Source organism: Carica papaya, chromosome 1 (genome assembly GCF_054855325.1).
Source record: "Carica papaya isolate Zhongbai chromosome 1, ASM5485532v1, whole genome shotgun sequence".
NCBI classification, from domain to species: domain Eukaryota; kingdom Viridiplantae; phylum Streptophyta; class Magnoliopsida; order Brassicales; family Caricaceae; genus Carica; species Carica papaya.
In genome coordinates this window covers 16,776,060-16,796,708 of record NC_142309.1, presented here as the reverse complement: position 1 = coordinate 16,796,708, position 20,649 = coordinate 16,776,060, and the positions used below count along the sequence as shown (strand labels likewise).

The 20,649-nt window shown below is 35.9% G+C and overlaps 2 protein-coding genes and 1 long non-coding RNA gene across 12 annotated transcripts; 1 reads left to right on the top strand and 2 right to left on the bottom strand.

Moving 5' to 3' along the window:
• Positions 1-542: 542 nt before the first annotated feature.
• On the bottom strand, positions 543-5,609 carry LOC110813277 (tRNA modification GTPase). 4 transcript variants are annotated; one of them, XM_022040347.2, is made up of 10 exons: positions 5,338-5,607; positions 4,937-5,253; positions 4,445-4,583; positions 3,863-3,984; positions 3,567-3,770; positions 3,012-3,071; positions 2,105-2,243; positions 1,504-1,586; positions 1,127-1,351; positions 543-980 (listed from the first exon to the last, which is right to left on the bottom strand). In XM_022040347.2, exons 1-10 carry the CDS (start codon positions 5,522-5,524, stop codon positions 786-788), a joined length of 1,671 nt encoding a protein of 556 aa, XP_021896039.2. In that variant the 5' UTR covers positions 5,525-5,607; the 3' UTR covers positions 543-785. The 4 variants fall into 4 exon arrangements, with proteins under 4 accessions (XP_021896039.2, XP_021896038.2, XP_021896040.1 ...); XM_022040346.2 differs by having other exon boundaries at positions 1,504-1,622; positions 5,338-5,603; XM_022040348.2 differs by having other exon boundaries at positions 952-1,042; positions 1,504-1,622; positions 5,338-5,608.
• Positions 5,610-6,186: 577 nt separating this feature from the next.
• On the bottom strand, positions 6,187-13,614 carry SULTR1;3 (sulfate transporter 1;3). Of its 7 annotated transcripts, XM_022040289.2 has the most exons (15): positions 13,221-13,614; positions 13,003-13,096; positions 11,125-11,484; positions 10,962-11,010; positions 10,638-10,845; positions 10,328-10,502; positions 10,110-10,175; positions 9,912-10,025; positions 9,680-9,796; positions 9,440-9,566; positions 8,783-9,069; positions 8,493-8,683; positions 7,006-7,091; positions 6,835-6,911; positions 6,187-6,692 (listed from the first exon to the last, which is right to left on the bottom strand). In XM_022040289.2, exons 3-15 carry the CDS (start codon positions 11,467-11,469, stop codon positions 6,546-6,548), a joined length of 1,989 nt encoding a protein of 662 aa, XP_021895981.1. In that variant the 5' UTR covers positions 11,470-11,484; positions 13,003-13,096; positions 13,221-13,614; the 3' UTR covers positions 6,187-6,545. The 7 variants fall into 7 exon arrangements, with proteins under 7 accessions (XP_021895981.1, XP_088076839.1, XP_088076861.1 ...); XM_088220713.1 differs by having other exon boundaries at positions 6,187-6,911; positions 13,003-13,114; positions 13,221-13,611; XM_088220735.1 differs by having other exon boundaries at positions 6,187-6,911; positions 11,125-11,436; positions 13,003-13,114; positions 13,221-13,611.
• LOC148270371 (uncharacterized) lies at positions 6,584-9,832 on the top strand. Its single transcript, XR_015819436.1, has 2 exons — positions 6,584-6,722; positions 9,425-9,832. It is a non-coding gene; the product is annotated as an uncharacterized LOC148270371 (long non-coding RNA).
• Positions 13,615-20,649: the final 7,035 nt, after the last annotated feature.

The window sequence follows — 20,649 nt, the reverse complement described above, 5'->3', positions numbered from 1 at the left end:
CCGGCCGAATAGTAATGTAACCTGCACTTAAGTGCCATGATCCTTATTAAAGTCACAACAGAAGATTTGAGTTTCAAGAAATCAGACTGAGCAGCTGACTGCAGAATATCACATAGGAATATGATGACTTTAGGTTTGCAATATTCATTTTATCCATACATTAATTAAAATGTCCTCAGCCCATGTACCATTGGTTCAAAAATTTTGGAATTCAAATCACTAGTCCTCGAAATTTTAAGCTGGAGTCTTTGATTTTTTTATCAAAATCACATATCATACAATCACAAATCACATTATAAAAGTATAAACTCCAAGACTTTACCAGTTAGAATCACCAAATTAAGACATGCTCAAATACTATTTATGAAGCCAGATAACTAATCATCATTAACCCGACAACTTTTCAAACCCAAACTATTAGCTCTCAAAATCTAATATTCAAACTATAAGTACTGTATAACTTGAATTTTTATATAAATTTCAATAATTACATATATTTTTTTTTATGTAAGATTGAATTATCACATTAATATATAAATTAATTCTGTATAAAAAAATTCATTGGATATTATAAAAAGTTACATTAATCACAAAATGTAAAGAATGACTCCTACATTGAGCTCCAACTTTCAGACCATATTTCGGAACTCTACTATAATCAGCGCCTGATGAAAAAATATTTACATGCTACTTTCGGAGCCCAAGACTTGTTAGCTCAGGCAGCAGTAGGGCCTCTACTAACAGGTTCAATCCTGCAATTAAATGACCACTGAGCTTTAAAAAATCTACTTTCCAATGCAAAACTTCCCAAAAATATTGGACAAAACCTCTTCAGAGATGTCTTCTCCACTTATCTGCCCAAGAGACATTGTAGCATCCCTCAAATCAATTGTCCAAAAGTCAAGAGGCATTTCCTCTTCTATAGATGATTTCAACCTTATAAGGGCCTCCTTTGTTCGTACAAGCTGCTCACACTGTCTCTGCCAAATCATTAAGACAGATTGCAAACAAGCAGGACCATTCACCAAGCCGTGGGTTCAAACTAACTTTGAGAGACCCATCAATAAAAAGTTTTGATTACCATAATAAATAAGTTGCTTTACCAATGACAGTAATAAAAGGATACCTGGTTTACAGTCCATTTGCGTCCCCCTGCAGGAATTTGATTGAGACCCACAATTTCCAATATTGCTGCCTCCAAATCTTGTATTCCTTCACCAGTGACAGCACATGTGAAAACATGCTTTCTGAAAGAGCTTTTGTACCTATTTACCCATTCGCTGAAAGCATATGAATCACAGTCTATTTTGTTAACGACAAGAACCATTGGGGTTGAAGATACATTTGATTTCTGCAAGTTAAACAAGTCATCAGAGTAAAAGAAACTTCAGTTGGCCAGAGAAGGAGAAAAGGTAGTCATAAGCATGATTTTAAGACAAGTCACATTGGATTAACCACTAACTCTGTGCGTATGAGAGAGAGAAGATGAGGGTGAGGGGGCACCTTAATTGATTGAATCCTTTGAAGAAGTTCAGTGTCTTCTGAAGTCCACCCATCAAGAGCACTCACTGTCATGATAATGATGTCTGCACCCATTGCAACTGCTTTAGATCTCTCCACTCCTGGAAATAAATTAGAAGCAAAAATCTAATAAACAATTCATCTGTGTTGCTAAGAAACAACTGATCTAGTTCCAGAAAAATTTTGGCAATAGGACAAGTCATTAAGTTGATTGGTTCTTAGATTCAAGCCAATGGTTCTAAATTATAGCCATTGCAGGTTAAATCTGCAGAAGTTTCATAAATGATCGTTGTGTGTGTCTGTCACACTGAATATAAATCTGTTTGCTCCACTCTGCTTGGCAGATGAGCATAAACAAGTAATCTGAGTCATAACCATAATCACTAGTGCATGGCCAGACAAATGTTCATCCAACTAATATATCCATATAAAAACAAGATTGAAAGTTTAGAGACAGTTCAGCAACTAAATTGAGGGATATCAGTAGTAACCAAGTTCAATTATGCAATGTGTCACCAATCATTATATGGCTATTAACAGGAAATGATTGGAATCAATCTGTTTTGCAAATCAGATGGCTTACCAATCTTCTCCACTATATCATTCGTTTCCCGAATGCCTGCAGTGTCAAGAAGCGTCACAGGGATGCCACGAACTGTTATACTGGCTTCAACCACATCCCTAGTAGTTCCAGCAATTTCTGTAACAATTGCTCTCTCACTCTGCACGCTAGAATAAACCATAGATGGCACTCAATAGATTAAAAGAAAGGAAAAACAGACAATGAAACAAGCTTGAATAAACAAGTCAATAAAACATTATGTTGCCTTTGGTCCAAATACCAATAGTATTTCTACTTTGAATAGGATAGAAACTAAAATGAAAATAGCATATCATTGTGGGATTGAAGATATGAGTGGTGTTTATTGGATTACGTATCAAATATGTATAACTAATATCTACATATCAAATAATAAAGATCTAGACATTGAACAAGAATAAAATAAGCTTGAACCAAATGCAATGTTATATTACAAAATATCAAGAAAGCAAAACACAGAAATTATAAAATACCCAGAAAGCAAAACACAGAAATTAACATATTGAGAGCAGAGTCACTGGACGATCTGCTGATTAGATGACCTGTTCATTAAATTTTTTCTCTATTTATCAGGTGCAATGTATTCCTGGGTCTAATGGTATAGTTTCAGCAGAGAATATTCATATCAACCAATCAAGAATAGAGATGGGTTGATTAAGCATTACATGCGCACATTGTATGTAACAAGAGACCAAAAATTAATTAGATAACTTAATTAAAAAAAAAAGAAACATGAGCAGATACCAAGACTAGTCACTGTCACATGCACCAATCATAAAGTGGCTGGCAACATGAACACTATAATAAATAATAATGTCCTATTCACTGGGAGGACATGTCTGCACGTGCATATATATATATCTATAGACACACATTCTACACAACATACTTTGCTCCATGCATTTAGTAGGCTTGACTTCCCCACATTTGGACGGCCAACTATTGCTACCTGCAAGAATTCAAATGCATAAAATCACAATACAGAAGCCCATTAAGAGAGCAGGCACTTCAGCAATATATTACATAACCTCCCCCCCATCCCACGGAAGGAAAAGAAAAGCTACAGAAGTGATTGGTTAAACAGCATCCACTAAAGTAAACAAACTAATGTAGTTGCAGCCCCATGCTACCTTCATTTAGAGTTCACCAGATGACATTCAGGGAAGTAAGAGTTATGGAAGTTTCTAAGTCATCTATCATGATTAGTTTTACTTTTTTCAACTATGAAAAATATGATGTACAAACAAACCTTAAAGAAACCTAGTCATACAGTAAACAAGGCATAGTGAGATGTCGCATGGATGTGACGTTTGAAAAGTCAGAAGTTCTTGCTGTTTGGCAGGAAATAGAATACCTAATCTCTTCAACATTCTTCTATTAATAAATCCCATCTCCTACATATTCAAAGAAGATGTCTAAGGAAAGATTCTGTTGCAGACTGTACCTGTAATCCAGATTGGAGAAACTTGTCATAATTAGCAGTGTCCAATGCACTGTCTACATTGTTTGACATGGCATGTATTTTGTTCATAATCAGGCCTAAATCAAGTGGTGGCATCTCATCATCAAAATCTAGACGAGCCTCAATCTCAGTAAGCAACTCAATGCACTGAGCTCTCAGTGATTTGACCAAGGAAGAGAAGCCCCCCTGGTAGAGAAGTCATATTATTTAGGTTGTCAGTTGTACTAGCAACTAGGGTTTTACATGACTGAAACCTGAAAGACAGCATTTACACATGCCTGAATTCCAGCCAAAGCTGCATCAGCAGCTGCCACAGACTTGGCAGAAATCAAATTTCTAACGTTTTCAGCTTGTGAGAGGTCCAAGCGGCCATTGAGAAAGGCACGTAGAGTGAATTCACCTGTTTAGAAACATAAAGAAAGTTAAAAAATGCAACAGAACCTTTAAGTGCAAATCATTTACAGATGGTCATGTTCTAGGAAGTCATCTAGAAGGCGCAGGAGGTAACAAAAATTTGCAAGTTATTCTAGGTCATAGCAAACCAGACTAATATGCCAGAAGGCCAAAATTCTCATGACACTCGGTATTCAAAATCAATAATCAAAACATTCTTAAAGAAAGTCAAAATTCAAGCTAGCATTGTTAATGGACTATTAGTACAGCAACAAAGACTTCAAGAATGATTCTATAATTTTATTAAAGTTTTAACAAGACAGCCTATGATTACCACTTGAAAGAATAAGCTCTATAAGTATACTGAGATTCAATTTTTCTAACAGCCGCAGAACATATTCTTTGAGCCTGAAAAAAGATAGCCAAGAAGCCACAGCTTCAACCCAACTTCTAGTGCCATTACGAACCTGGTTCTGCAAGCCTTGCCCCAGCTTCGAGGCAAGCTCTCAACACACGACGCAGGCACACTTCATTCCCGTGACACTGTAGCTCAACAACATCTTCGCGAGTGTACGATCTCGGAGCTAGCATGGGGACAGCTAAAACCTTGTATGGAGGAAGAACGAACCATTATCCACAGCCTTGTGCCAAAAATGAATACAAATTCTCACGGAGGATCAAATGCAAAGCTGAAGCCAACGACCAAGTCAAATGCATTGAGAATTTTAGAGCTGAAGAAACCCATCTCACATTCTATCAAGACATATAATAAAAATAAAGTCTTTGCAAGTTATACTTACACCTGCAACAATTTGATCTTAGCATAAGTTAACAAATAAACGTGAATAACTTTAAAGCCTGCCATAACCAGAATGCTCATTCGCAAGATTTAAAAGTTATACGATCAGGAAATTTTAATACTTTATCGGTATATAAGGTGGCGGGAAGAAACAAGTTACCTCATCAACAACGTTCCCTCCAGAATCTAGAACGAAACCGTACTCCACAACGTGACTCGTGGGCAGCCAAGAACCAGAACCACACGTCTTTCCCTCGGTCGTCTTCTTCCTCATATTGTTGGCGGGGCGAAAGACACGAGCGACGATGTGGACGGCCGTGGGCCCGGAAAGGCGGACGATTCCCACGGCGCCAGGCGGGCCTCCGAGTGAAGTGACGATGGCGGCGATTGTGCTGGAACACTGAAGGTAGTCGGCCCCATTAAGAGCATCGCCAGGAGGCATCAACCGATCATCGTTGTTGAAGACCAAGGTTTTATCTGCAGCAAAGAACGACAAGATGAGAGATGAAAGAGATAAGAATAAAATCGCAAGGGAGAACGTGCGACGGTTCGAGATGGAACCTGGGTTTGTGGCACGGGGCTTAAGCGTTAGGGGTTTAGGAGATGTAGAGAAGAGAGTAGGTAGGAATTTGGAGAAGGGTAATGAGAGTCTTGCGGGGAGTAGAAAAGAAGAAGCTATAGCAAGCAATGGAGGAGTTGGTCCATGGAAATGAGTAATAATGGTGCGAACTGATAAGAGGAGAGCCATGGCCAGGGGGAGGACTTTCTTCGTCTGACCTGCCCAACTGATAACACTAACACTAGTCCTGTTTTATCTTTTTTTTTGTTTGTTTGTTTGTTTTAATAAAAAAGAGATAAAGATGAAGGTTGGGCGAGGCCTGATTCAACAGCATGGTGGTCAAATCCAATATCGAACTGAAAAATGGAGATCGGCCCACCCAATAAACCAGACTACAAACTACAAGTGAAGTTCTAACCGTAAAGTAAAAGTTGGAAGCTTTTAGGATACTCAATACTACCAAGGCGGCAAGGCAAATACATGAACCTTACTTGTTTGTGGGGCTAAGTTCATAAAACTACAAACTAAAATGGCTTTATCTCATTGGAAAGCGATTGATTGGAGACTCTTTTTTGTGTGGAGATAATATAATACCTTTATTTTATTATTAATTACTATTACGATTATAATTACATATTATAGTGGACCAACTAGAGTTTAATAATGAATTATTGTGCGCATGTTAGGTTCAGACTGGCGTGTGGGGGAATTAGCTATATATGTCGTCACTACGTCTTCCTTTCCAGATAATACTGTAAATAATAATTTTGAACAGAATTTAACCTCATCACCTCAAAATTAAAATTACTCTCTATCCACAAACAATACAAAATGCTTTTTGACAGATAGACTGAAATTGAAAGTTTGGTGAACTGATAGATATTTTCCACACACTTGAAATCCCAACTCCTCCCTCTTATATGTAACCATATACGCAAATACACCAGTAGTACAAATTCAAATTATAACAAGACCCACTGCCAGGAAATAAACATACAAGTATTATGGCTTAATCCCATTACCACATCCTTCACCTCTCTCTCTCTTCTTTTTCATTTTTTTTAGGGTTGGGGGATTGGGCCCCTGTCCCTCAACTAAACCACATCTATACATGAGAGCTCTGTCATCTTCCACTCAACTCTACAGTATATCACTTTCCCAATTTCCATTTATACATCCAGTTGCACATATCATTTCAGTTTTGTTGGTGTCAAACTTGTTGATCCGCTAGTTTGGGAGAGCAGGATGATACAGCATCTGCCACGGTGAGGAAGATTCTGTCCTCGCCTATCAAATTTGCAAAATTTGAAGCATGGAGCTTGTGGATCACCGCAGGACCTGGATTCGCCAGAACAAGCTGCATACCAAGAAAATACCAACTCCTCCGGTAAGCATATTTCACCAACTTTACTCCACTTTTTGGGTGCTGGTCTTGTCTTGTTAAAAAAACTTGCTAGAAATCCAAGGCATATAAAGTAGAAGCGGATGGTGTTTTTTACCTGCACGTCTCTCTTCTTTAGACTGCTGTTTAACTCCTCAAGTGCATGGATTCCACTAGTGTCAATGTCCGTAACGGCTGCATACAAACAACAATACATGTTAATAACTCTCCTATAAAACCAACGAGCATACCTTTAGCCCACAGGAGGGAGATGGGAAGGGAATCTTACGTGATAAATCTACTACCAAAAACTGAATTCTTGGCTGGTTCTCTGCTTTAACTCTTTCTTCCTCATCTGTCAGCCATCTCAGTAACCTGATAGGAAGTTGATTTGGGCAACATGAAATCTATTACAAACAGAAACAACTAGCCAGATTTTAAGACCCCCCGATTTATCCTAATGCTGCATACTCGTGTACTGTAAGATAAAGAGCAGTAACGTGCCACGCCATGCTTCTGTGGGATATAAGGCCTTTAATGAGATTATTAGAAAACCTGAATCAATAAATATAACTATGTAATACTTTACTTGTACGTTTAAAATTGGTTTATTTCAATTCCCAAAAAGAAGAAAAGATAAATAAATTTCATAAGAGAAAGCTATGCCATGTCTACAAATTCTTAGGAGATCATTTCAAACAATTGAAGGATTTCTCTAACTTTTTATTGGTTCAGGTGCAAAAATCAAAACAGTGTGTTACAGGCTGTTTGGATTTATTTATTTGCTTTTTTTAACTCATAGTCATGTACTTATAAACTTTTAAAAATAACTTTAAATATAGTTTAATTAATTAAGTTTACTTTTGTGCAAGAGTTTGTGGGTTCGAGTTGGATAATGCTCCTCCGTGTGTCATTATTTTAAAGGTTATTTGTGTTATGTTATAATTAATGTATATATACCATATTGTTGATGAATGTATACAATTTTTTACTCAAAAATTTAAGTTTATTCCTATATCTCTAACGGGCTCTACATAAGTATCTTTGAACTTTCAGCAAAAAGAGTGCTCATAAATTGAAAGCAGAATAAATTATTAAAATCCAAAGGTCAAGAATTGGATTCTGTCCAAACCCAAAGGTCAAAAGTATTTGTTGGGTTATAAACCAAAACAAAGAAGCACCTCTTAGGAGCTTATTTAGGACTTATAAGCTAAGAGCTTATAGCCAAAGAGAGGATACCGAGCACATGTGTCTTCTATTCTTTTATCAAACTATTTAACAAGTTAAAAGCTTATTCTATGGTCAAACTAACAGGAACTTATTCCTTTGACTTCAAAGCTCAAAGGAAGATGCCAAACACGTGAATTTTTTATCATTAGAAAAAAATGCCAACCAAACACCTAGACTTAATTTTTTGGTATATATCTAGATGTTGACGCCATATTTATGAGGAGCCCTTATTCCTGACGCCATCTTTTGGACTATATGGAGAGGCTTTGGACGCATTGCATCTAAGTTTGGCAGTATTAGAGACTGATGGTTCTTAGACCTAAGCATTTTGTTTAACGCCATCTCGTCCTTCATGAGGAAGAGATTCAGGGAGCTCACTGATATTTTGGCTCAATCCTCTCCATAATTTTATGTCTTGTATATCTTATCCGTAGGTGGCATCCTCTTGCCACCTCTTAGTATTATTCTCCACTTCCTTCTCAACCCAAACAAAAAAAGCCAGGCCAGATAAACTATGATTATAGAAATATTATGGTGCATCTTTACCTCTCTCTGACATAATTAGAGTTGGAAAAGTAAATTGCCGAATCAACTCTCACGATCAAAACACCTGAAACCTTAGTTGCATCTGGATATTGTTGGGTATTTCTGTACACAGTTGTCCTAGGGATCTTTCCAAGAAGGGCTGTCCGAGGTCTGGTAACTTGTAACAATATTTTAGCGAAGGATATACAGACCTGTCATAAAACACAGTTAGAAAAGATAAAAGTAAGTTAGACATGTAATTCACAAGTAGTTCATAACTAAAAATTGGAGGAAGTAAATGTATTTCTCACCGCAATTAAGAGACCTATCTCGACAGAGGAAAAAACTACTCCAAAAAAGGCTCCCATGCAGGCAACAAAATCAAATTTGTCTATCTTCCATATCAAAACTACTGCCTCAAAATCAAGTAGGCCTATGACAGCTGAGATAATGATGGCAGCAAGAATGGCATTTGGGGTGTATTTAAAAAGAGGTGTAATGAATTGCAAGGTTAGAAATACAACACAAGACATAACGATGTTAGACACTGCAGTTTGGCAGCCAGCCATGTAATTTACTGCTGATCTAGAAAATGAACCTGCAAATAATTAGAAAATAACAATCAGCTGCGGGCTAATTATTATTCCCACACGAGTGAGCAGGAACATGAACAGACAAGTTCTTTTGATGTTCAAGTATTGGAAGGTAATGGAGACTATGTGAGTGACCTTATTTATTAACCTGGTATTTGTTTCTTTCCCCTTCTTTTGAGTTAATTATTAGTGTGTGTTTGACAACCTTCATAATGTGGTAAGCAATTTTATATACTGGCTTTTTCTTGGCATGCATGTATTGCTAAATGGCTCCTTGATAAATCATACAGGAAGAAATATTACTATAAGCCATCCCTCTTTTCTGTATTTAAAAATTTACATTCATGTGTAATACAATAGGTGTTTCCTTCTCACCTGTGGCCACATAGCAAGAAGTCATTGAACCAACGATATTCATTGCTCCTAAAGCTACCATTTCTTTATTACCATCCAGTTGATAGTCCTTCATGGCAGCAAACGTTCTTCCAATGGCTGTTGCTTCCTGAGAAATCCACCCATAATGAAATTAGTGAGAAACAAGGAAAGGAAAGAGTTTGATAAAAGAACCACAAAATAAAACCTCTTCTCCTAGCAAAGGTGATCAAATTGACTCACCGTAAGTGCTATCATACCAGCCACCACTCCGATCCTGAAGCCTTTTGTCAGAAACGGGCCACTGAAGAAAATTTGATCAGCTGATGGGGGATTGATTCCTTTTTCTATGTGATTCACCTTCATTCATGAATAGAAAATTAGATTTCTGCTGCAGTGTCCCTACTGTTTAAAATTATCATCAAATTTGAAACTCCTAATCCTTTTATCACAAGGAAAAGATGGAAATGCTTACAATTGAAACTCCTTTCTTTTCAGCATGAGTTAAAAAGACAAAGAGGGTAGAGAGAACAACTGATATCAATGGTGCAATTGCTGGCACCCAGAAAAGTTTCTTGTTCCTTTTTCCCTGTTTCTCAAAAAAAGTTGGAAATCAGAACTATGATTTGCAAATAAATCGAGAGTAACTGGAAGTAATAGCAGAGACTCTTACAATGTATTTGGCAGTGAGAAGGAAAGATAAGAAGCATGCCCCAATGACAATTGTCTGCCAGTTCCACTGCAAATATTGGTTCATAGAGAATTCAGTAACTTGAGGATTATAATATTAGAATAAATCACTTATTTGAAAATTATCACGCTAACAGATCAGTTCATACTTTAAAGTGAAGTCTAATATAGGTGAAAAGAGATGAAAGGAAGAGCACTTACTCCGTGTTCTGCTGAACTGATGACTGACTTCATCACAGAAGTAATATCAGTTTTCTTCGTGAAATGTTTAATGCCAAGAAAACCCTTAAGCTGTTGGAGGGCAATTGTAATGGCAGCCCCACCCATGAAACCGACGATGGCAGCATGAGATAGAAAGTCAATCAAGAAACCCAACCTAAAAACAAAATCAACACCAGTACATTTCTGTAAGGTATGGGCCTTCAAATTCTGAAGTGTAAATATGAGCAGCAGGGAAATCAATAGTTTATGTGTGATGTTTTTATTGCTTGTACATTTAAGTATATGATACCTAAGAATTCCAAGAGCTGCTTGCGTGATCCCAGCAAAAAAGGTAGCAGTGAATGCAAGCTGCCGGTATTCAACAGGATTTTTAAATGGATCAATCACTTCTTGAAGCAAACTTCCTAGTAGAAGAGAAACCACAGCAACTGGTCCAATAGCTATATCTCTCGAACTGCCCATAAAGGCATAAATCAAGGGTGGAACAAAGCTGGAGTCTACGAAAGTTAACAAAAAAAAAAAAAAAAAAATAGAAATATCAGCAGAGAAGGCATGGAATAAGAAATCGCTTGATTAGGAAATGGAAGGAATCAATAATAAGGCAAAGACTTACAAAGCCCATATTCAGGATCCATGTATGCAAGCTTGGCGTAACCAATATCCTGTTTTTAGCAGTTTATTGAACTTTAAGAATCGGTTGGATATGAAAACTAATATAATAACCTGCAAAGCCACAATATAATTCTCTAACCATATCTGTTAACTACTATCTCTACCTGAGGAATGCAGAGACTTGCAATAGTCAACCCAGCAATGAGATCACCTCTAAACTTAGTTAGATTATAGTGTCTACCCCATTCAAGAATAGGGAATATGGCCTGGATTCCCAGGATGAACTTGCGGGACTTTGGTTGATCCTTGAATGACCGGAGAGGATCATCTGCAAAGAATGTTTCTTTTACAGTCGCTTTGAACTCCTTGAAGAGGTCTTGCTTAGGGGGCAACCCAACCTTGTGAACATATGCCATGGCGTGTGTCTGATGGTGAGATGATGACGGACTTATAGAATCTGCTCCTGTTGTTTCTGCCTGCTCGTCAGTTGAATAAGCCATCACAGACATGGGGTATCAAATTTACTGCAATGCATGACATGTTAAAAGACAAATTAGAAGGCAGGGAAAGTTGGTTTTAAATGTGCACCTAGGCACTAAGCAGTCGGGCAAAAGCTTAAAATGACATGAGGAACATGGAAACCATTTTGTTGTATTTTCACTTCTTTTAATTCCTTCCTGTTATTGCATGCAAATTCAGCTTAAAAACTACGAACTTTAAACAATAAAACATCCCAGTTCTGTTAAGAGTCTTATGGCTGTCACTAAGGATGTTAAACCAATAGAACTCAGCTTTATAAAGCTAATATTGACAATGAAGGAAATTGGAACTAACCTAAAACGAAGCTAATGAGGATAGCAGAAAGATAAGGGTGGTTTGAGCAGCTAGTGTTTAACAGATGCAAACCCTACTTTATGGAAGAAACTTTGCAAACTCTCGTTTATATAACTTCTGAAATTATTACAAGTCAAAGCTTCCGAGCTAAAAGAGAGAATTACTTGAGCAAACGGATATGAATCTGGATCCCTTTGGAGTCATATACATGATAGTTGACAAAGTCGAAGCAAATTTTTTAAGTTCCATAACCTTCACTTCTATTGTGAAGGACATATGGATTTTTCAACATCGTTAAATTAACATAAACAGTTGATTTTTTTCCCTTTTTTTTTTTTTCATTAATTATTGGGGAGCTTTAGTATATATGGTGCTTGAGAAGTGGTTGACTTGGGAACACAGATGGCAGCAGCTAGGAAAACTGGTTTAAACCATATTGGGCGCATGTCTTATCCCTCTTCCTTATTGTGTTTTTCTTATTAATTATCATGAGAAGTTGATGGAAAATATTAAATGGAAAGAACTCCCCACTAACGTTGGTGCTAAAAAATTTGAATGTAATTAGCTGTCCGCTGCGACTAGTCCCTTAGAAGAGCAGCATGTTTGGTTCTGCATCAGCTTATTAACTTTTACTATCCGACTAATTTGATTTTCACTTAATTGTTAAAATGTAAAAATATGAACAGAGAAGTGTGAAGATTTCAGAAAGGCATGACCTAAAATTATGATGAGGATTAAGTTGCTAATGTCAGAAAGGAATATTTCTTTTTTCACTGCAACAATTGGTAACCCATTTGGTGATTCAACCTATAAAAATATTGACAGGAAAAAAGGATTAAAAAGGCATGGCAATGGTAAACGGCTGTGAAGTTCGGGCTTACTTGACTAACTCAACAACAAGCGTCAGACTCATAATTGATTATCAATTAAATGTAGCTAATCAGCTGTCAACTATTATCATACTTAATTGTACCCACATTACTTAATATTTTAGAAAGATTACATATAAAAATTAAACTCCTCGCGGGTATATTCGAATCGACTTGCACGAATTCATGATCATCTGGCAATCAAAGTAAACCAAAGCCTTTTGATGTGTGTATAAAAAGCCTCTTGAGGTGTTTCCTCAAGTTGCACTTGCATTTTAAGAGAACAATAAAAGCTCAAAAAAAAAAAAAAAAATTTAAAAGAACAAACAAAAGGCTTACCTAGCGTATGCTTGTTACGAAAGCCATTGATAGTGGAATCAGAGACCATACACCTAGACAAGAAGAGACATCTTTCCTCCCAAAATTCTTCCACCTACCACCAAAATGAAGCCTGAACATATAAAAATATAACTAAAAGAAGATCCAATATAAAATAAGATGAAAAAGAAGTAATTCTTTATGCAGAAAAGGGTAATGTCGGAAACCCCAGTTATCACCTTCCCTTTTGGCTCGCCACAGTTGGTGGCCCCTCTTTCTCCAATACAATATTATATAGCCAAATGATCAATTAGTAAAGAAGAAGAAGAAGAAGAAGAAGAGGAGACTACTAAAAGCGGAAGAACACGGATTGAGTGATTTTCCAATGACAAAACCCGTCCAGGTTCAATGAACCCTCAATCCCGACACTGTCTTAATTCCATCGGTCAGCGTTTCACAAAAAAAGTAAGCCAATTATAGCCAATGAAAAAAATAGAAGCAGATGCCTAATCGCTTAGGTAGTATGCTCTTTTTGGTTGGCAGGCAAAATAAAATGTATGGGTCTTCCGGGAAAACCAAATTAACCGACCCGATCGATCCGATGGAGACAAACAGCGACCATTAAAAAAATTGGTAGTCTTGACTTCTCCGGAAAAACGTAAAACAGAGGGGCAAAAAAAGGGAGGAAGCCAACAGGCGATATTTACGGAATTGCCACGGGTATACACGTGTGAGTAAAAAGTCAAAAGGGCGTGACCGCATTTTATTTTTTATTTTCTCCATAAAGCCGGTCCCACCCGCATGACGTGAATGCCCACGTCGGGGCCAATTTACGAATATGGGCTAGATCGCGGCCAGGTTCGTTTTAGAGTCCTCCTTTAAGGGCATTTGACCTCAATTTTGTTTTATTACCACTATTTATTAACCAACATATACTTAAAAATGGATTTGAAGCCGTTTGTGAGTAGGAGTTAGACAAGATTTCTATTGGTAATAGCTCCTAGGAAATTATATCATCATAAATATAGCATGTAGTAATGATTTATTATTATTATTATTATGGGTAAGTGATTGTACATTTATAGAAATTAATATTTTATTATTTATTTATTAACTAACATATACTTAAAGAAATACTTATAAAGCAAAAATCTTAAATAAATTTATAAATATAATTTTTTTTTTATATTAATAAAATAAGAGTAATAATTGTGTGGTAGAGAACAAATTATTAAGTTTTGACTTAATTATTCGAGAGAAAGAACTAAATGCATTATTGATAAGGGGAGACATTCTGAATTATCCTAAATAATAATAATAATAATAATAATACAAAGGAAGAGGTCGAAAGCTAGTGTACAAATAAAAAAGAATGTGGTGTGAGGTTTTTGAGATGTTGACTTCAAAAATTAATGGAATGTGTCAGCTTCATACATGTACGTACCTACTTTCTCTTAACCATCACGGGCACATGTTTAATGAAATGATTGCATTCTGAGGTCTATGTATGGACCCAAAATATGTGTTTTAATTAAGAACCCGTATGTTACTGTTTAAAAAATAATCAAAAATTTTTAACCCATTTGTTATTTTATATGGAATTAAAATTAATAAATACAAGTATTTTAAATTAATGTTTATCCCTTTTTCTACTACGTATGGCCCCTGGTCGGCTGGAAATAATAGACATTTAATTTTTAACGGAGAGGACGTCAGGTATTTTAGAATATACAGACAAGTGTTTATCCTTTAAAATATTACTGTGTGAATGATTTAAAAAAAAAAGAGAAGAAAATTGATGTAAGCGATTGGCACCTCATCATGCCTGGTTGATGATGGATAGAAGCATATATAATATTATGACATATGAAATAAATACCCTTATCATAATTAAATCTGTTAATTAAACAATAAAGTATGCAATTATGAACCCATCACAATCAATTAGAAAAGCTCACAGAGACTTCTGCTTCTGTATTCTGGTGTTTACCCTCAATTCTATCTCTATTGACCGACTCTCACAAACAAAAGTAAATAAATATTAACTTTTGATATTTAAAGAGTCTTTCCATTTTCATTATATATAAAATTCTTTTAAAATGATTATGTCTGGAATTTAAAGCAGTAGGCGGCTAGTTTGGTGCAGATCAAATGTGATTTAGACTCAATCTACTCACTCTATAGTAAAAGGCACAAGTCAAGACTCTGTTGGTCTTTTAATTTTGTTTAATTTTTCTATTTCTTTATTAAAATTTGAAATAACATTAATGCGAATTTAAGGCAGGCATGTAAATAAAGGACAAAGAAGATTACCATAGATAAGTTTATGATCAAGGTTGGATGTAATCAAATTAGAAGGAATTCCGTGTTTAATCTGTATTTACGACCATCTCGAGGTTCGCGAGAACCCAAAAATAAAAAATAAATAAATAAAGGAGAGGACCAAGTGGGGTTGAAAAGAATATAGAGAGAAATGATTAATCGGGACGGGATGGGATGGCTTTCAAAAGAAATTCTGCCATCTTTGGTGGTGGACGGTTGAATTTACCTCTTACTATGCTAAAAGTTCTGGTATATGAAAACGACTGGACGAAGGTCTGATGGAGTAGGGAATAACTTAAAATAGCGACAGACACACACTTGTGTACTTACGATGATGGCAGTCAGCAGCAGAAGAAGCAAAAGAATTTAAAGTTGGAATAAGAAATAGTGGAAGGTCGGCATTGAAAAGCAAATGGCGAAAGAGAAAGATATTGCATGACGACGACGACGACGACAAGTGCAGAAATTTACAGCCCCATTAAAAATGGATGACAAATTGATTTTGGCAGAGGGGGGAACCGACAATCCTCCTCCATGGACCATACACGTATATATATATTCTCTCCTATTTCTTTTCCATTCATACATATTTTTTAGTTTTTTTTTTTTCATAAAAATGTAAATTCAAGATGGATGGATTATGATGTTTATTGTTTACTGTTTAAATAGTCATATAATTATTAAAATACATAATTTTAGATTTTAAAGAAAGAATTCATATATAAGAAATTAATACCCTTTGTTCATTTTTCATTCAATATATATTATTTTTCTCAATTAATATTATTCCTCTAACGTTTATCATTCTACTTGCCAAATTGGTAATAATGTAATTAATTTGACATCTATGGAATCTTCCACGTGAAGCCCCCCCCCCAAAAAAAAAAGATCTTAAAAGCTTCACTAATCTTCAAACATCAAATAAGTGAAATTTCATCTAGCATTAATTTCTAAGGACAATAAATTTTTATCTTGAATATTTTCCATCAAAATATAAGTTGTATTGGTGTGATTATAAAATATGTTGTAAAAATTTCGTTAAGTTTAAAACAATACGTTCAAGATTAAAAACTTTATCATTTCAAGTTCCAATATCATCTTCCTTCGAAAAAGTTTCAATACATACACACACATATGTGATTTAATGTGTATTACTATCGTGAATTTAACATGTAGAGAGCAAATTGTTATTTCTAATTTGATGAAAGATCAAATTAGAAATAATGAAAGCATGTGTTTTTGCATGTATTTTTTTAAATGGTTATGGTTCTCAATTTAAACTGTCAAGATGTTTTTTTTTTTTCTTTAACAAAAGAACTTATAGACTCTGAGATTTTTTTTAAATTGAAAGAATCAAATTCTAACCATTAAGAACGATCAATTTCGTTATAGATCAATAAATGTTTTCACTAATTTTCTTTTTTCTTTTGTTTCATTGAATTGACATGACGGGTAATTATATATTTTAAATATTTATTTAAATACAACAAGTGATATCAGAATATCTTCGTATTAATTCTTTGAAAAATAATAAAATAAATATTAGAATTAAATTTAAAATTAGGATTCATGTTTTATATGCATGGGATATAACGTATATTCTCGTATGTACCAAATTGAGAAATTTCGATGCTAGTGTTGCATCACGATTTTTGTTCTTTTGTTTTTGCGATGTTTTAAGGGACTTCTAGATTTATATTATGATTGATTAAATAAAATAAAATAAAAAGGAGGCATCAGAATATTGCAGTACACTATGCATGGGAGCACGAATGGGCATGGAGCACACTATCACCATCATGTGATTGATATTTTAATTGTTCATGGCCTAATGATTTATATATATATATATATATTGTTGTAGATGTATATATGATATATATATTGGGTAAAAATAATATACCATGTATTATATATTATGGTAATATATAATAATATATTATATATATATTCTTTTTAATTTAAAGTATAATAGCATGCCTATGATGCTTTTAGTATTGCTACACATTTAAGAATAATTCAGATATTATATGTTGTATGTGAAATGTCATGTATATACACATTTAAAAATTTAGATATTGCAGTAGCATCTTTGGCACAACAATATTGTAAGCAGGTTGAATAAATAATTTCTGATTTTTTTCTTTTTTTATGTAGGTAACAATTCGAGGAAGAATCCTCTTAAAGAATAGAGGGATGATGTAAACCTAAACATAAGAGACATAATGAAGGACACTTACCTGAAGGACCAAGAAGACAGTTGGGGAGAAGTGATAAGAAAGATTCAAGTCCTAGAGGGACCTATCACTTGAGCCTGCACTAAAAGCTTCCCAAAAGCTTTCAATCTTTTTGTCTAAGGTTGGGTCACCCAAGAAATCAAATTTGAAGGCTAATAACCTGCAAGAACAAGTACAAAAAAACAAGAAAACCACCGGCCATATCTGGTTCTACTTTGGGAAGAACATGACTAAGAGCATGGAGGTGCAGACCCGCTCATCCTCGCGAGAACTACACTAAATGAAGAAGCCAGAGCTGTGTTTCTCTTTCGGGAGGCTTGATTCCTCTTAATCAGATTCCAAAACTTGCAAAAACAAAAGCAAGTCAGATGAAGAATTGGTCATAATAACCAAAAGAGAAAGTCAAGATGAAAAATTCAAAGAGAAAAAAAAATGCTACAGCAGATACACACCAAACTAGAGAAGGAGCTTCTAATTTTTCTGCAGTTGTTTGCTTGATCTACAACAAAGAAGAAAAGTCTTGCATGGTTATAACCTAAAAAAAGGAAAAAACAATATTGAAGACGAGTAGAAGAAATAAGATCGAAGACGAGTAGAGGAAAGATTAGAAGAAGGAGATTGCGCATGAGCAGCCATGAAGAAGTATAATCCTACTGTAACACCCCAAAATTTTATTATTATTTTTATGAATATTATTTTTAATTTTATTTTAAATTTTTGTAAATTTTAAATGAAATAAATGATTATTTAAGTTAATTTAGTTTAATTTAATTAAATGAAAATAAAAATAATAGTAACGATAAAAATGGGTAAAATTATTTTTGGGGTTTAATTGAAAATAATTTTAGGAAAAATGGGTGAAAATTTAGATTCTAGGGTATTTTTGAAAAGAAAATCAGAAACTGGAGGTCAAAATACAATTTAGAAAAATTGCACTACGTCAGCAGCCACATCAGCAGACCAGTCAGCAGCCCTGGCCAACCAGGACACGCCGCGTGGCAGAGACGCTGACGCGGGATACCACGCGGAACGGAGCCACGTGGGCGATCCGTGTGCGCGCGATCGGATGGCTGAGATCTGTTCCCGCACGCACGGACGGCCAGAATCAAACGTGCGTGCGGATGGCCCAAATTGAATCACGCATGGACGGCCCAGATTGCATTGCGATGGACGGCCCAGATTCATTCCCAATTAAATCGCGATCGGACGGCCCAGATTAAATCAGGATGGATGGCTCATATCAAAAGAAAAAGGTTATAAATAATCTCATCCACACCCAACCCCAAACCCTAGCTGCCAGAGCCCTTGTCAGAGAAGACAACCCAGCCACCAGGGGAACCGACCACCGCCACCCGCTGCCGCACCAGAGCACTTTCCGGCCGTCAAACGATGTAAAATTTCTCCCATTGGCTCGGATTTCGATGCTGAACCCACATGTGGCCAAATCAAACCCAAACCACCGGTCAATTGACCGAAAAATACCGTTGAAGCCTAACGGTGCAGCTGCGGGTTTTCTCGATTTTTGCCTCTAATGAGGCCCTTTTCGATTCCCGTTCGATGTAATTTTTACACTACTGTGACCACCGTCCTTTTCTCTACAGGTTGACCAGAGCAAAATGCCAAATCGCGGCTCGCGCTAGAGGAGTCGCTGCACCCGAGAGATTCGTCACCGGTAAGTCTCAGTTTTCTGTATTGTTTTGGCCCACCGAGGGTCCTACGTGTGTTTCCTTGCAAGAACTGGTGCTAGTTTGGCTGAATTCAGCCGAAAACGGTCGAAAACAGCCAACCCGAGGTGAATCGCCGTCGTGCTGGAATTCCAAAATTGGCCGAGGAGGCCCTGGGTCTGATTTGGAGTTTTTTGGGGACATGTGCAGGTACCGAAAGTGTGTTTCAGTTTCCAGAAAAATATAGGGAACCTAGGGATTGCCCGTAGGCACAGTGAAAAACCGATTTTAGACTTCGAATCAAGTAAAAATCTCTCACCCTATTTCCTATCACGGCATTAAAGCTTAATAAATGATAAAACGATATTTTATGAATTAATAGATATGTATAATTAATTAAGGTTGCTAATGGGGCCTGAATCTGATATATTTTTGGTCAGTTGTTGTTTTAGTTATTTTACAGTTTTAAAGGCATTAAGGTGTCTGATTTATTTATTTTATGGTTTTGAATGCATGAATCATTATTTACTTCACTATTGCTTGATTTTGTGAATCTGGTGATATGCCTGCATTGTTAGATGCTCGTTACTGGTTTAAATATTCATGAGTATATGAGAAACAAAAAATTAAGAAAAGAATAAAAAAGGTATGTGAATTGATAAGTGGATAAGTCGCAGGCTCACTAGATATCCTAGGAGATGGTGGACGGACCGGGTCCATAGGGAACCCTACCGGGAACGTTGTCTCTCATACCGGACGGGGTATGGGGACGGCCTACTTCACCCTCATACCGGACGGGGTATTGAGGTTTATGGTTTTAGCACCCATACCGAACGAGGTATGGGGACGGCCCTGGAGTTAAGTTATTAAGGTGAATGGTTCACGTGTAGCGGGGACCCATATAGATCCCCATGGATACTGGTAGGCTGGTAAAAGAGGAAATTTGTTGCCTGATGATTGAAATATTAAAAGTATGACATGTGTTATGTTACAGAGTGCGTATGATTTCATGATATTATAATGTTATTGTTTTCATAAGTTATTTTCATGAATCTCACCGAGGTTAGTGGACAATAAAAGGATTTTATTATTGATAAATGAAATTGTTATAAATTATGCTCCATTGGTCGTTTTTGTTTTCTACCAACCTTTACTTCTGTGACAGTGAAATAGTGTGACATCTTTACTGGACTGGTATAGCTCATTCTTTACTTAACCATTTCAGATCAGGAGAACTTGGTTCTTGAGCCCGTTTCGCAAGAAGACAGTGAGTAGATGCCTAAAGATTTTATAGTTTTTCCTTATAGTATTCATTTCTAGTATTTATTTTAGTTAGCTTATTCTTTCATACGTTTAATACGTTTTGGTTATTGTGTAAGGGATGTTAATCATAATATTTTATTTTGCTTCTGCACTTAGAATTTTTATATATACGTTTCCTTTTA